This window comes from Primulina eburnea, chromosome 9 (genome assembly GCF_022965805.1).
Source record: "Primulina eburnea isolate SZY01 chromosome 9, ASM2296580v1, whole genome shotgun sequence".
Lineage (NCBI taxonomy): Eukaryota > Viridiplantae > Streptophyta > Magnoliopsida > Lamiales > Gesneriaceae > Primulina > Primulina eburnea.
The window spans coordinates 32,858,723-32,875,425 of NC_133109.1; the positions used below are offsets into that span (position 1 = coordinate 32,858,723).

The 16,703-nt window shown below is 33.3% G+C and overlaps 1 protein-coding gene and 1 long non-coding RNA gene across 2 annotated transcripts; one reads left to right on the forward strand and one right to left on the reverse strand.

The window, feature by feature from the left end:
* Positions 1–3,379: 3,379 nt before the first annotated feature.
* Positions 3,380–10,546, forward strand: LOC140841820 (uncharacterized). The gene is made up of 2 exons (XR_012120273.1): positions 3,380–3,518; positions 10,442–10,546. It is a non-coding gene; the product is annotated as an uncharacterized lncRNA (long non-coding RNA).
* A 21-nt stretch (positions 10,547–10,567) lies between these two features.
* Positions 10,568–11,143, reverse strand: LOC140840914 (pterocarpan synthase 1-like). The gene has a single exon (XM_073208066.1). It carries the CDS (start codon positions 11,141–11,143, stop codon positions 10,568–10,570), a length of 576 nt encoding a protein of 191 aa, XP_073064167.1.
* Between the last annotated feature and the right edge of the window lie 5,560 nt (positions 11,144–16,703).

The window sequence follows — 16,703 nt, forward strand, 5'->3', positions numbered from 1 at the left end:
TATATTTCTTATGGTTTTCTAGTGCCTATCAATTATTATTTCAATGCTTCATTGATTTGTTTTCTGCTGTGCTTTGTTAAAAAATTGTGCTTCTCTTCGTACTCAGATGCCACCCTTTTCTGTGGAATTGTAAAGTTCTGAATATGTTTGTGTTGGAAACGTGTTTCAGATGGATTTAGGTAGTTTCTTGGATTTTTGTATCATTTCAATAGAATTTCAATTGAGCAAATCTAGGTATTAATAAGGGAGAAGATGAACTCGGTTACACATGTACACTTTTCTTGATTAGACATATTCCCATGCCCTGCCGTGTCTTCTGATAATTGCCCATGCCCTGTGGTCTGTTAGTAGGCATGCCACCTATATCGTTCAGGTCTTGTCATGGGCACTTGTTATCATGCTAATGATGCATGGTGACCTATACTCTCCGGCGAGTGGGCCTTGGTCGGGTGAGAGAACCCTGGCCGGGCGAAATTACCCTGTCTAAATTTTACCCATGCTCTAATATTTGCAGCAAATTGGAATTTGACTCGTTTAAGTTTTCTCTTTTCATCTGAGTTCAACAATGACTCGAATCTTTTCTAAGGTGTCACCGCAAGCTAGTAATTGATTTCATATCCTCCCAGAAATCCACATACCAATTTTCTAGCTTTCAACTTCACTTTGTTGCTCTAAAACTCAGTTTATGTCCTGTATGTTTCTCAGTTCTATCTTGTGTCCTGTCATCTTACATTTTCGACTTGTATTGGTCCAAACTTCGGGTCTATGCATGATCGCATGTTTACATTTTTTTAGGCCAATAATGAATATTCGAGCAAATGTTTTTTTTGTCGCAAGATTTCATCCCAATGTATCCTAGTAAACATGATAGATCTTGAATTGTAATTCAGTTTAAGGTCGTCTATCAGTGATACCATTAAACCAATGATTATTTAAAACTCAAATCATCAAAGCGGATGTGCGTACCGTCTATCGCAGGCCGACTGGGGGTGGGTAGTATAATTAATAACATCAGTCTGTATATTTTGTGCGAAGTTGTTTATTTTATTTACCCTATTGTCCTTAGGTATATGGAGAAATTATAACAAAAGAATTTATCATGTTAAATCATTAACAATTTGACTTAAAATTTAAGCGAAAATTTGCACGAAACCATAATCTTTATATCTTAAGAACGAGTCTTCATCTTCTAGATCTACTCGTTTTTTTTCTTGATAGAATTCTTTAGTTTTTCTTCAGAACTATCTTAGGGAACATGATAAGACACGATCTGGGGATCATTACTCATGTTTAGATAATGTCTATCATTATTTTCTGATATTGACGTTTTAGTTTATCATAAAAACAGAAATAACACTGAACAATCTATTAGAAATTTTAAGGCCAATAGTCAAAACTTTAATCGATTATTTTAATTTTCGGCTTAATTTAATGGAAAAGCTCGTTTGTGAGTTCCTGCTGAAACTTAGAATATGAGCGTGTGGATATGTCGAGTTGAGGTGAAGGAAAATATGGCAAAGTTGCCCACGAAAATGTGGGGATATATAACTATAAGATAGCCCAATCACTATCAAAGTTTCGACTTCTGGGGATGAAAATCGAGCGGATTCCAACAATGAGGTCTGCAAAAGAAAGTCACGACAAGTGGAGGTGAGACTTGTCTGGAGAAGTCAAACAAGAAATTAAGTGGAATGAGGTCTGCAAAAGGAAGTCACGAGTTCCCTAGGTCGGAGGGAGATATTGTCCACATTAGAAGGAACCTAATGTCATAGGAAAAGAATCTGTTGGTATTTTAGATTTGATAATCTGGCGAGCGGATGGAAAATGCATTAACGAATTTGCTTTACCAAGTTGAAGCGGATAGTGTTGTGAGGGCAAGAAGTCACTTCTGGACCTACGCTCATAACCCTGAACAGATGTGACTAGAATTTGCAAGTTAAAGTTCAAAAGGCCCATCCCCCGAAAGTATGATTATATAATGAAATTAAAATGCCTCATCGTTTCTTATGAAAGTTAAGTAAAGCGTCATATGATCCTACTGGTCTCGGTCATCTGGCACTGCTGGTAAAGCCTATTCCTAGCATCTCAAGAAACTAAAAACGTGAGTCCAGTCCCGTGGCTGATGTTAACTCTGCTTCTGCAGCAGGGCTTGGCCGTGGTACCGAGACAAAGTACTATGTTGGACCGACAATATCGATCGAGCCACTTGAGGTTAAGGCAAAACGAGCTTATAAATGTGGAGATTGAGGGATATGATTGACACACTCTCCGTCGTAGGCTGGGTCTGATTTCTTAACATTATTGAGGCTCACTTATTGTATAGATAGGTGTGGTTTGGCAGAACAGTTACATTGCAGAAGTGGGGGAGAGTTAGGTACACAAAGATGGTCTTGGAAAAACATTAGTTGGCAAAAAGTTAGGAATCATTGTAAATTCACCTTATTTCATTAAATGATCTTGAATCCAAACCCTTTAATTCAAATGCAACCTATAGCATACCATATGGATGATTGGTAAAAAAAATTGAGAAGATGAGCGGACGATGGTAAAAAGATTTAAAATAATAACAGGGAAATTAAAAAAGGGAACACAATTCATCACATGAAAATAACATTATTGCCATTTTAGAATTGGAAGTGAACCAACCATGTCAATCCCTTTCCAGGCACGTGCCATAACACTTTCATTCAATCAAGTCTTTCATATCTAATTACTCTTTTTTGAAAGGAAGGAGGAACACTAAACTTGAAGGAAAAAAGATTGATTCATCGCTCGAGTCGTGAAAGATATAAGATATTAGTTATTACATTTTTAAATAAAACTATCAGCCAATTATCATTATTTTATTACATTAATTAAGATAATCAATCAATCTAGATTATATAGATATAAGATATTAGTTTATTAAATTTTTAAATAAAACTCAGCCAATTGTCATTATTTTATTACATTAATTATAATACATAGCCTTGCAAGGACAAATGTTTTTGAACCATGGCGGGCCCTTTTGAAGCGTCGGCAACGCCATCATGCAACCCCCGAATTATTATATATGAAACATTGCATTTCACGTGTGATACGGCTACATGCATTTAATTTTTACCTCTATGGTTTTATTTTCAACATGATAATTTTTTTACGACGATGAAATCTACTTATAACATATCTCATCATGATATTGTTATAAGTTAAAGAGTAAGTTTATTTTTAAAAAAATTCACATTCACGAATCTGACGTGATTTAAATAAAACATAGTTTCACATTTGAATTTTACGTAGAAATATATCCACACAAACTTTGTGTAAAGATATACTTAACATGTCATAAACATCATAGTTGATATATATCTCCTAATAAAGTTAGGTAAAGGATTGCGTGACTGCACCTGAAAAAAAAGTGATACAAGAAACTTAGAAAGCAACTTTGATTCTATAAAATTGAGAATTTTAATTATCACAAACAAGTTGTCGGGACGGGACATTTCTTTATTCTTTCCGACGTTAACTTAGCCTAAATTGTTACACGACACACGACACCTTAAAAACATATAACATCAAACCACCAATGTTACAACTTCGAAACATGAAATGCAACATATCTTGAACATACACTACTTGAGATTAATTAGTAATGCAAGACGGTGGAATTGTATTGGAAAACAGCGTCGCCGGAACTATTAGACGATACGGTGTTGATGAACGTTACGCCTCTTGCGAAGGCGAAAACACCGGTGCCACCGACTATAGATATTTGTCGTAACGGGGTGAGATAGGCATTGTGACCAGAAAAACTAAGCGTACTAGCATTATACTCCCCGTCTGTAAAAACAATTGTGAACGTCATGTGGAGACTAGTCTCCTCCAACGAGGCTAAAGCAATGATTCCTCCTGCTCGACCAATTATCTTGGATCCGGGTTCCGGCCCTACTGTCACCGGATCATCTATCACCGCCACAAGGCCAAAAGAGGTAGGCGAGCTGGTGGTCGTGTTTGCTCTAGCCACGACGACATTCGTCGGAGTTGGCGTGCTGATAACATCTCGAACGTAGAAATGGAGTTGGGTGACCTTTTCCTTTGCTGAATAATGGGTTGTTAACCACTTTTCGAGGGCGTCGGCGCTGGTTGAAATGCCGCCATAGGCGATGCCCACGATTGTTGCTAGGGAGAGAAGTGTTAGAAGTATGGATTTGATCTTCTCCATGTTAATAATGTATGTTTTTCCCTCGGTAAATGACTGATTCAATGAATAGATGTGGATTTCTCCAAGTTATATAGAGGGACCCCGCGTCTACAAGAATTTATCTTATGCGTCCAAGCAAAACTTGTATAACACTGCTCGCTATCTTGTTTGAATGCAACACTGGAAAACAAATTTGATATATATATATATATATATATATATATATATATATATATATATATATATATATATATATATATATAGTTTTGATATCCTGCACACATATCGTACACATTTTTGTGAGCACCGATGATGTGTCAATCACCAATTGGATGCACAATTTTTCTATATTTCATCATATCTAATAGGTGAGTGACACCTCATCGTTGCTCACAAAGATGTGCACAGTAAATGTGCAGGATATTAAAATTATATATATATATATATATATATATAAACATACACACATGTGTGTACAATACTTTACTAAATATTATTATTAATTATATAATTTAGATGTTACATTTATAAAAAAAAATTCAAATTGAGATCATACAGTGCTTTGATTTATCATGTAAAACACATTAACTATTGAGTTATTTTTTGATTTGCTAAGTGCGTAAATGAGCATCTAGGGATGTAAATGAGCCGAGCTGTTTGCGAGTTTTTCGGATCTCGGCTCGTTAAAAAGCTCGTTCGGGCTCGTTCGGTAAGCTTATCGAGCCGAGCCCGAGCCTTATTTTGGGCTCGACAATTTTGTTGAGCCGAGCTTGAGATTAATGATGTTCGGCTCGTTAGCTCGTGAACATGTTCGATAACTGGCTCGTGAGCTCGAGCTCGAGCTCGGCTCGTTATGCTGGCTCGTGAGCTCGAGCTCGGCTCGTTTAAGTGGTTCACGGGAGTGGTATAAAAAAAAGGGAATATCAGCGACGGTTTTACTAAACCGTCGCTATATAGCGACGGTTTTTATTAAAACCGTCGCATATTAAATTCAGCGACGGTTTATTAAAAAAATTCAATTTGATTCATTTTAAATCAACATCAGAGGAGGAGATATAGCGCTACATGGCTGATTCATTTTGTATGAAACACTTGTATTATTATTTGCAGATTAATAATATGATTACATTTCTTAAACTTTGTTAATTTTTTTTCGATTATACAACACAATATATTTTTATTTCAGATTAAAATAATTATAACATTTAAAAAAAAACAATTAGCGACGGTTTTTTGTTCAAACCGTCGCGACATTAGCGACTGTTGTAGAAAAACGTCGCCGATAAATCGGCGACGGTTATGAGTAACCGTCGCTGTTGGCGACGGTATTTTTGTTAATATAAACGAGCCATTAACGAGCCGAGCTCGAGTCGAGCCCGAGCTTCATAAATTCCTAACGAGCCGAGCCCGAGCTTCAAACCCGAGGCTCATAACGAGCTCGAGCCGAGCACGAGCCGAGAAAAAAGTGAAACGAGCCTAGCCCGAGCCAGCTACTGCTCGGCTCGGCTCGGCTCATTTACATCTCTACGAGCATCTAAGGATAGCGGCTGTGGTTCTAATCGGGAATAATTTCAAAACCAATAGTAAATTAACTTAACTATTCATATTAAAATAATATTAAATTAAATTTCTAAAATTCACATGGACGCATAAAATGTTCGGAACTTAAAAAATTTTGAAATTTATTTAATAGTTTCAATATTTAAAAAATGTTAGTTTAATTAATCGGGAATAATTTAAGAAATATTATTTATGTGTTTTATTTAAAAGGTTGAGAAATATTATGGTGAAAGATCTAAAAAAATTATCATATAATATAATAATTATGTGTATTATATATATTTCAGAAAACTAGCACGTGTTTAAAAACTTTTTATGACATCGAATTGAGAAGATCTCCGGAAGTAAATTGAGATTATATTTATATGTATTACTTTAATAAAACTTTTAAGGGAAAATGTTTTTTCGGTCCAGTAACTTTATCATTTTTGGGTTTTGGTCGACTAAATTTTTAATTTTTGATCTCGATACACTATCTTTTTTTTTTTTCTCGCTATTTTGGTTCATTTTCTATTGGGTGGCCAATTTTTATCAGAAAACCTGACCAGACAGTGGCCGGAGCTTATGTGGCATGAAAATTGAGAATCTGTAGAATTTTTTACCACTTAATATCTTACTCAATTTTCCAAACATTTTTATTTTTTTTACATTTCCCACTCACGATCCCTAATTTCTCTCCCGTAATTCTATTGAACCCTAGAAATGTAAGCCACAACATTAGTATACCATCCTACAGCTGAAATGAAGATTCGAAATCCTCAAGATTTCAAGTTTCATCCACCAGATTACGGTATGTTTTGCAAAGATTTTTGCCTCACAATAATGTAGCGATTTTTTTTTTTTACTATGTGTTTGAAACAATGTTTTTCAGATTTTCTTTATAATACGCTTTTGCAAAGATTCGAGCCTCACATTTGTTTTCTTTCCGACATTGTGGTCCCTGAATGAATGAGATTTAATGGGTTCTTTCATTTAAAAAATATTGGATGGACACATGAAGTGTAATTTTCAAAACCTTTTGCTGAACTTCTACTAAAATTATATAAGATGCTCCACTTTTGCTAGAATATTTTTTATTTAATGGGTTTTTCTAAGCATGCATAATTTTCGTTGTAATGCAGATGTCAATAGTAAGGATTTTACATTGAGTCTTCACTATGGAGGAAAGTTCTACATTGGTGACCAACACGCCTACGTAGATGGTGCGGTACTTAAAAAAAATTTGATTTTTTTGAATTTGATATGCTTGTTTTAGATCAGTTTAAAAAGATAGTTGAACATGAAGGTTTTAAGCAACATATGAGGGCTTTCATAGATGTTGAACATGATGGTTTTAAATAGATCAAGAATGACATTGATTTGGTTAAAACCGAGGAGAAGATAATATTTACTAGAGAATTTCACATATATATTGAGGAGGTGCATATATTTTGTTCATATCACCCTTTTAATTATTTAGGGGAGAAAAATAAAGATGCAATTGAGTCTGATTGGGCAGTGGACGGTGGGAATGATGGGGTAGTTAATGAGGGTGTGACAGAGGGGACAAAAGAAGATGACAACGATAACATATTGAATGATGAATGCACTGATAAAGACAGTAATTTTAGTGAGAGTACTTATGATGATGATTCAGAAAAAGATGATAAGTGTGCAAATAAAGATTGTGGGTTGAAGCTTCATGCAGTGAAGCTGCATAATGAGTGCACGTTTTAGATTAAGGTGTACGATTCTGAACATACATGTGCACAGGTTTTTCGTGTGAAAAATTTGAAGTCTGGCTGGTTGTCCATGAAATATGCCAACAAATTTAGATCTGACCCTGATAGAAAGGTGATGGGATTAGGATTGATGCTCCAACTAAGATGCCATGTTTAAAATTACCAATTTTGTATGGCTAAAAAAAAGTTGTTGACATGGTTGAAGGGCAACTTGCTGCTTTGGCACTTTGCAGAAGAAATAAAAAGAACCAACCCAGGGAGTATAGTGATAGTAGGCACAAATGACTCGACTGGTGAGCATCGGTTTGATAGATTTTACTTGTGTTTGGAGGCATTGAAGATGGGATTTCTGGCAGGTTGCAGGCGTTTTATTGGGGTAGATGGATGTCATCTAGAAGGACTTTTTGGTGGGGTGTTATTGAGTGCTGTAGGTGTTGACCCGAACAGTAATATTTTACCAATTGCTTTTGCTGTTGTACATAGCGAATCAAATGACACTTAGGATTGGTTTCTTTGTCTACTTAAGATGGATTTGAAAATTGAGAAGGATTATGAATGCACATTATTTAGTGACACAATCAACACTTTTCATGAATGCTCTCACGAATTATATAGGTAAGGCTAAGGTCCATTAAATACATAACTCCTAGACAAAACAACATTCCTCAGAGAAATCAGTGGCAAGTCAATGCATCAATCTATGAAGAACTCTCTCATATCATGTTTTCTTACGTCACCTTATTTATTTTATTTATCCACATTTATGTGAATCTTTATGAGCCAAAACTTTTCTTTAAATAACTTTATATTCAAATTTTTACTTGATATTTTCATTTAAAATTATAAAAAACTGTATATAATTTAATATGAATAAAATATGAATATTGAATAACCAATATATATAATATAATATAATTTTCATTCAAAAATTAAAATTTCAAAAATAAATGCAAACATAATATTAAATTTATATGTTCGTATCAAATAAATATCCATAATATTTGACATAAAATTTAACATGCAAAAATAATTTGTAAATATGTATGGAGATTTGCATTAACTTGAAAAATGAAAGTCTAATTCTCAATTCAAAATTATTATTATCATTATTTTGAGTTTGAAAATTATTTTTAAAATATTTCAAATTTAAACTTTCATTTTAATCAAATTATCACCACTTCTTACAGCCAAATTTATCGACGAAATATTCTGGCCAAATACTCGATATGATGGTTGGGCTATGATCAACATTCATAAATATGACAACGTTCATAACTGAAATTTTTGGGTTCTATCTCACATTTTCTCATTTCATAACCATATATTATTATAATATTCATTATAAATAATTTTTTTTAAATGTATTAAAATAATATAAAATTTGCAGACCATTTAATTCACCTTCTGACTTCACGTTATATGTTGGATTCATATTAAGTGCTTCAAATATGAAGGCAATTGATTTGTTTATTTCATTCGTCTTCAACCTCTTCGAGAGTGTTCATAATAAAAGTTTCAAAAACCTTCGTCTTGAAAATTTATTTTCTCAAAAATTTTGAAAAATCATAAACCTGAATGTTGTCATGTTCAAGACTTCAAGGTTTAATAGAGAACTTCAACGATAAATAAGTTTTCCTACCAATTATATTCAGAAGAAATTCTCAGGTAATTTTCTTAATATTATTATGTCTGACCTTCAAACTTTAAATTTCTCACGCAAAACTTCCATAAATAATTTTTTCCAAAATTTCACGATCTTCGATGAAAACAAATAATTCAAAGCAGAGATATCACTGATTTGATACCAAATGTTAGATTTTTTATTTATTAAGAAAATTATATTTCTACACAAATATGAGCATGCTAAACAATATGCAGAAATAGATCGAGCGTTACCTCCGATCATCGAATAATTTGTAAGTTTTCTGTTTTCCTCCGATTGAAGCCTTCTAAGCACTTCAACTCTCTCCGTAGATGTTGTATTTTGTTCTTATGAGGTGTGCGATTAGGGACCTCAATCATTGCTATTCATAGGCATTTCTCATACCATCAATAAGTTTATCGAGAGCTCGAGAGTCAAAAGAAGATGTGAATGCGTGTATTAATTTTCTATTATCATCGTCATTTCTTACACGTCTTTTTTTTCTTTCGATATAGGTCATTTTTCTTACAAGAAGGTGAAAAGATTTAAAATAATTAATAACGAAAGTAAAAAATAGAACACAATTCATCACATAAAAAATGACATTATTGCCATTTTATAATAGGAAAAGATAATCAATCAATCTAGATCATATAGATATAAGATATTAGTTTATTACATCTTTAAATAAAACTCTCAGCCGATTATCATTATTTTTTAATTGCCATAGCCTTGCAATGACAAATGCTTTTGAACCACAGCGGGCTCTTTTGAAACGTCGGCAGCGCTATCATGCTACCCCCGAATTGTCGTATATGGAACATTGCATTTCACGTGTGATACAGCTACATGCAAGTAATTTCTAAGCTCTATAGTTTTATATAATTTTTTTTTTATGACGATGGAATTTGATGTATCATGTCGCATAATAATAATGTTTTTCTTAAAAAAATTCACATTCACGAATCTGAGGTGATTTAAGTAAAATGTAGATTTGCAAATTTATTTTTTAAAAAATCTATTATTCTTGTTTGGTTGTCTACTTTGAGAAGCATTTGAAATTTTACGTAAGATGTCTAGTTAATCTCTCACTATTAATTTATAAGTAGAAATGTATCCACACGTACTTTGTGTAAGTAGATACTCAATTCGTATATATCTCCAAATAAAGTTAGGTAAAGGATTGCTTGTCTGCGCCTGTAAAAAAAAGATGATACAAGAATTCAAGAAACTTAGCAAGCAACTTTAATTTAATTCTATAAAATTGAGAATTTTTAATTCTCACAAACAAGTTGTCGGGACGGGACACTTATTCTTTCCGACGTGAACTTAGCCAAGATTGTTACACAACACACGACACCTTGAAAACATATAACATCAAACCAGTACCACTGTTACAACTTCAAAACATGAAATGCAAACACATCTTATACACACACTTGAGATCATTACCACCTCGATTAATCAGTAATGCAAGACGATGGAATCGTATTGGAAAACAGCGTCGCCTGAACTATTAGACGACAAGGTGGTGACGGACGTCACGCCTCTTGCGAAGGCGAAAACACCGGTGCCACCGACTATAGATATTTGTCGTAACGGAGTGAGATATGCATTGTGACCAGAAAAACTAAGTGTACTTCCATTATACTCCCCATCTGCAAAAACAATTGTGAACGTCATGTGGAGACTAGTCTCCTCCAACGAGGCTAAAGCATAGATCCCTCCTGCCTGACCAATTATCTTGGATCCGGGCTCCGGCCCGACTGTCACCGGATCATCCATCACTGCCACTTGGCCAAAAGAGGTAGGCGAGCTAGAGGTCGTGTTTGCGCTAGCCACGACGACATTCGTCGGAGTTGGCGTGCTGATAACATCTCGAACGTAGAAATGGAGTTGGGTGACCTTTTCCTTTGCTGCATAATGGGTTGTTAACCACTTTTCGAGGGAGTCGGGGCTGGTTCGAATGCCGCCATACGCGATGCCCACGATTGTTGCTAGGGAGACAAGTGTTACAAGTATGGATTTGATCTTCTCCATGTTAATAATGTATGTTTTTCCCTCAATAAATGACTGATTATATTCAATGAATAGATATGGATTTCTCCGAGTTATATAGAGAGATTTAGAGTTTATCACACTGCTCGCTATCTTGTTTGAATGCAATATCTTATTTTTCGGTTTTCTCAATTTAATATCTATAAATTTTTTTCTAAAATATGCTACTTTTTTATGTTCATATAAAATGTGCAACTATTATATTACATGATAATACATTCAATGTTTCTTTTGTAGAGTTTTATTATAACATGAAAAATGTGCGTTATTTATAATAATTTTTTAAAAAATTTGATTTAATTTTTATAAGCTCTTGTGCCATAATTTTTTTAATTTTAGGAAAAAAATTAAAATAATATTTGTAAAATAGTTATAATGATTCAGTATAAATTAAAGTGAGAATTAAAATATCTTAAATTCAAACTTTTATCTTATAAAAATAATATTAAATTAAATTTCAAAAATTCACATGGACGTAGAAATGTTTCCAACTTAAAAAAATTTGAAATTTATTTAATAGTTTAAATATTTTAAAAAAAATTAGTTTAATTAATGTGGAATAATTTTAAGAAATATTATTTATGTGTTTTATTTAAAGGTTGAGAAATATTATGGTGAAAGATCTAAAAAAATTATCATATAATATAACAATTATGTGTATTATATATATTTCAGAAAACTAACACGTGTTTAAAAACTTTTTTATGACATCGAATTGAGAATATTTCTCCCAAGGAAAGTTGGGTGTATTTATATCAAGAAAATAATAATGATTAATGATACAATCTACTTAAAAATATGGTTTTTGAGTTCCGTCGTAATTAACTTTTTCTAAAAAATATTTTAGTTATGATTATTATTATTATATCATGATGATGTTATTCTTTGTACAAAAAAGTTCAAATTGAGATTAGATTTATATGTATTAATTTTAATAAAACTTTTAAGGGAAAATGTTTTTTCGGTCCAATAACTTTATCTTTTTTGGGTTTCGGTCCACTAATTTTTTTTTTAAATTTTTGATTTTGATATGTTATCTTTTCTTTTTTCGCTATTTTGGTCCATTTTCTATTTGGGTGGCCAATTTTCATCGGAGAAGCTGACTAGGCGGTGATCGGAGCTTATGTGGCTTGAAAATTGAGAATCGGTTGAATTTTTTATCACTTAATATCCTACTCAATTTCCAAATACTTTTTTTTTTACATTTCTCACCCACGATCCCTAATTTCTCTCCCGTAATTCTATTCAACCCTAGAAATGTAAGCCACAACAGTAGTATACCATCCTACAGCTGAAATTAAGATTCGAGACCCACAAGATTTTTAGTTTCCTCCACCAGATTACGGTATGTTTTTGCAAAGATTTTTGTCTCACAATAATGTAGCAAAAATAGTACGCTTTTGCAAAGATTCGAGCCTCACATTTGTTTTCTTTCCGACATCGTGGTCTCTAAATGAATGAGATTTAGTTGGTTTTTTTTATTTAAAAAATATTGGATGGACACGCGAAGTGTAATTGTCAAAACCTTTTGCTGGACTTCTGCTAAAATTATATAAGATGCTCCACCTTTGCTAGAAATTTTTTTTATTGGGTTTTTCTAAGCATGCGTAATTTTTGTTGTAATGCAGATGTCAATAGCAAGGATTTTACATTGAGTCTTCACTATGGAGGAAAGTTCCACATTGGTGACCAACATGCGGTGCGGTACTTAAATTTGATTTTTTTTGAATTTGATTGTTTTAGATCAGTTTAAGAAGATAGTTGAACATGAAGGTGTTAAGCAACCTATGAGGGCTTTCACGGATGTTGAACATGATGGTTTTAGACAGATCAAGAATGACATTGATTTGGTTAAAACTTGCGAGGAGAAGATAATAATTACTAGAGAATTTCACATATACATTGAGGAGGTGCGCATATTTTGTCCATATGTACCTTTTAATTATAGGGGAGAGAAACAAGGTTGAATCTGAGTTTGATTAGGCATTAGATGGTGAGAGTGAAGTAGTTAATGAGGGCGTGACATAGGGGACAAAAAAAGATGACAGTGATGACATATTGAATGATGAATACACTGACGAAGACATTGATTCCCATTTCCCAATGCAGATAATCGGTTTTGTGTCAAACACCTTCATTCCAATTTCAAAAATGCAGGGTTTCTGGGTGAAGCATTCTGAAATGCTCTGCGGAGTTGTGCCTCGGCTAGGAATATTTCATCCTGCCCCTGCAGGCACAAGGGCCAGAATTTTTCTGGCCCATATATATATATATATATATATTTTTAAAAATTTCCTCCCCCATGAAAGAATCTTGGCCGTTGATTGGGTGTGGGGCAGTGCCCCCACACCCAGGATCGACCTTTCCCCTCGGCTACCACTGTCAGTGATTAAGTATAAATTAAAGTGAGAATTAAACTATTTTAAATTCAAACTTTTATCATATAAAAATAATATTAAATTAAATTTAAAAAATTCATATGGACGTAGAAAATGTTTCCAACTTAAAAAATTTGAAATTTATTTAATAGTTTCAATATTTAAAAAAATTTTGTTTAATTAATTGGGAATTTTAGAAATATTATTCATGTGTTTTATTTAAAGGTTGAGAATTATGTTGTAAAAAATATTTTAGTTATGATTTAGGAAATGTGTTTTCTAAGTTTCATCATTAACTTTTTCTAGTAAATTAACAATACTTTTTTTTAATAATAACTTTGCTTATACTTTTTAATATAAATATATACGACGTGACATTTGGTGTCGAATAAACCAAATTCTTCCCTACTTGTTTTTCACGCATGATATGTTCGTTAATTTAGTGGACTTTGATAAACCCTCAAGCCTGTCGGTGGATCTTTGATTTGACAAGAAAAAACACGTATAATAATCTAAAAATATAGTGAATTAATATATATGTATATATAGAAGGATATGTATATATAAAAGGGATATTTAATTTTTAATTTATTGCTGCTGGAGAATGAGGCTGATTGAATAAATGTATTTTAACACTTCAATCGATCCATAAGAGATACATAAATGGTATGTTCAAAGACCATGGGCGGAGGCGGAGGTGGCGGTAGAGGGGCTTGTTACAACTGTGGTGAAGATGGTCATTTCTCTCGCGCGCGCGAGTGCCCGAATGCCAACCGCTAAGCTATTGCTTTAACGTGAAGTTCTTTTAGGTTTCGCTATCTTGTGCCCTTTTTAATTTGTCTTCGTTTTTTATTCGCTTTTTCTGATATGGTGAACCGCGAGATTGTTTTCATCTGGATCTGCTGCTTTTTTTTACACAAAGAGTCACGTGTTTCATCTGTGATGGTATTTTCCTTTGTCATTCTGGTATTGAAACTAGAGTCTAGAGTGGTGTCTATTTTTGTTCGCGAAATATGCATGTATATGGATATACATGTTTGGCTCGATTGATCTCAGTCTACTGCGCCATCATATATTTCTTATGGTTTTCTAGTGCCTATCAATTATTACTTCAATGCTCCATTGATTTGTTTTCTGCTGTGTTTTGTTAAAAAATATAATTGTGCTTGTCGTCGTACTCAGATGCCACCCTTTTCTGTGGAACTGTAAAGTTCTGAATATGTTTGCGTTGGAAATGTGCTTCAGATTGCTTTAGGTAGTTTCTTGGATTTTGCATCATTTATGTGATGGATAATTCTTTCTGGTTTCACCCCATGTATGAATTAATGGCATTGTATTTGTATGTCTAAGAAATGGTCATTCCCTGAGGTTGCGTTTGAATGACTTGATTTCCCTTTCTGCTCAAAATTAGAATATGGTCCACACCGCCAGCTAGTCATTGATTTCATATCCTCCCAGAAATCCATATGCCATTTTTCTAGCTTTCAACTTCACTTTGTACGTTGTTCTAAAACTCAGTTTACTTGATGTCTGTTTCTCAGTTCTGTCTTGTGTCCTGTCATCTTACATTTTTGTCTTTCCAGCCCTTAGAGTAACCTGTGAATTCATGTTAGGGTCAGAGAGTTCAATACAGTGGAGATATTTTTACTGTCGCAAGATTTCATCCCAATATATCGTAGTAAAAATGATAGATCTTGAATGAAATTCAACTTAAGAAGATGGATAGATTAAGATCGGTAACATAAAAAGTGAAGTGATGCAAAGAAGTGGACTGATGGGGTCGAAGTACATAAAAAAAACATTTATATATTTTATAGTTTTTAATAATTAATAATGATTAATATAATAATCATTAAACATGGCCGTGTAATTGTAAGCATATGCATACGTTAAATCCAAGCGTTTTTAAAAATTGTTGTCGGAAAAAGTTTAAAATTTACTCTGAACTTAAATTGCTTTGTAATGCAGTCATAGTGCATTACCAAGTTTGCATTACGATTGAATACATATATGGTTCCTTCTATTTTTGTGCAAAGTCTTTTATTTTATTTACAATATTGTCATTTTGTATGTGATTAATTACACAACAGCCACAACTGATTTGTTTGTGCTTTTACGTTAATTGTTGTCTTATAATAGTTATTATTGTCATTTTATTTTTGGTGAATTTTGTGCCACACTGCTACTGAGACCAAGTACTATGCTGGACCAACAACATCGAGCTACTTAAATGTGGAGATCGAGGGATATGATTGACACACTCATGAGGTTTAAAGCTGGGAACGCAAAGATGGTCTTGGAAAAACGGTAGTTGGCAAAAGCTAGGAATCATTGTAAATTCACTTCGACTATTTCATTAAATGATCTCAGATCCAAACCCTTTAATTTAAATGCAACCTATAGCATACCAAATGGATGATTGATCAAAAAAATTGAGAAGATGAGTGGAGGAAGTGTAAGAGTTTTTTTCAACAAAATCATGTTTCTACACTACTATGAACATGGTAAGCACTCCAACTCTCTTCTTAGATGAGTGGAGGAAGTGTAAGAAGCGGATCGAACGTTACTTCCGACCATCGACTAATTTGTAACTTTTCCGTTTTCCTCCGATTGAAGCCTTCTAAGCACTCTAACTCTCTCCTTAGATGATAAATTTTGTTTTTATAAGATGTGTGTTTAGGGAACTCAATTATTGCTATTTATAGGCATTTCTCATAACATCAATGAGTTTATCGGGAGCTCGAGAGTCAAAAGAAGAGGCGCATGCTTGTCCCAATTTTCTAAAGGTGAGACGATGAGTGTATCGTTTTTCAAAATTGTAGGCTATGACAGTCTCCACTTCCTATACATTTTTTCTTCTTTTGATATGAGCTTTTTTTTTTTTACATTCTCCCACTTGGCCCATACATACTTCCTTTACTATAGGAGAAAACAAAACATGTGAATCATGACAATATGTCCTCTAAAAGCAAGTATTATCTTCCATGTATTACAATGCATTATGTATGTGTGTGTGTGTGTGTGTGTGTGTATATATATATATATATCTTAATGAATAATCCTTATGTTTATTTGATGTACAATTTTATTGATATTTCTCGAATCAATGAATGTGTGTACAACAAATATGAGAAAATATCATATCATAGTTTCATTAATTTGTT

Excerpts from the sequence above, each read along its gene's own strand:
- LOC140840914 (XM_073208066.1), bottom strand. The coding sequence starts at position 11,143 with ATGGAGAAGATCAAATCCATACTTGTAACACTTGTCTCCCTAGCAACA.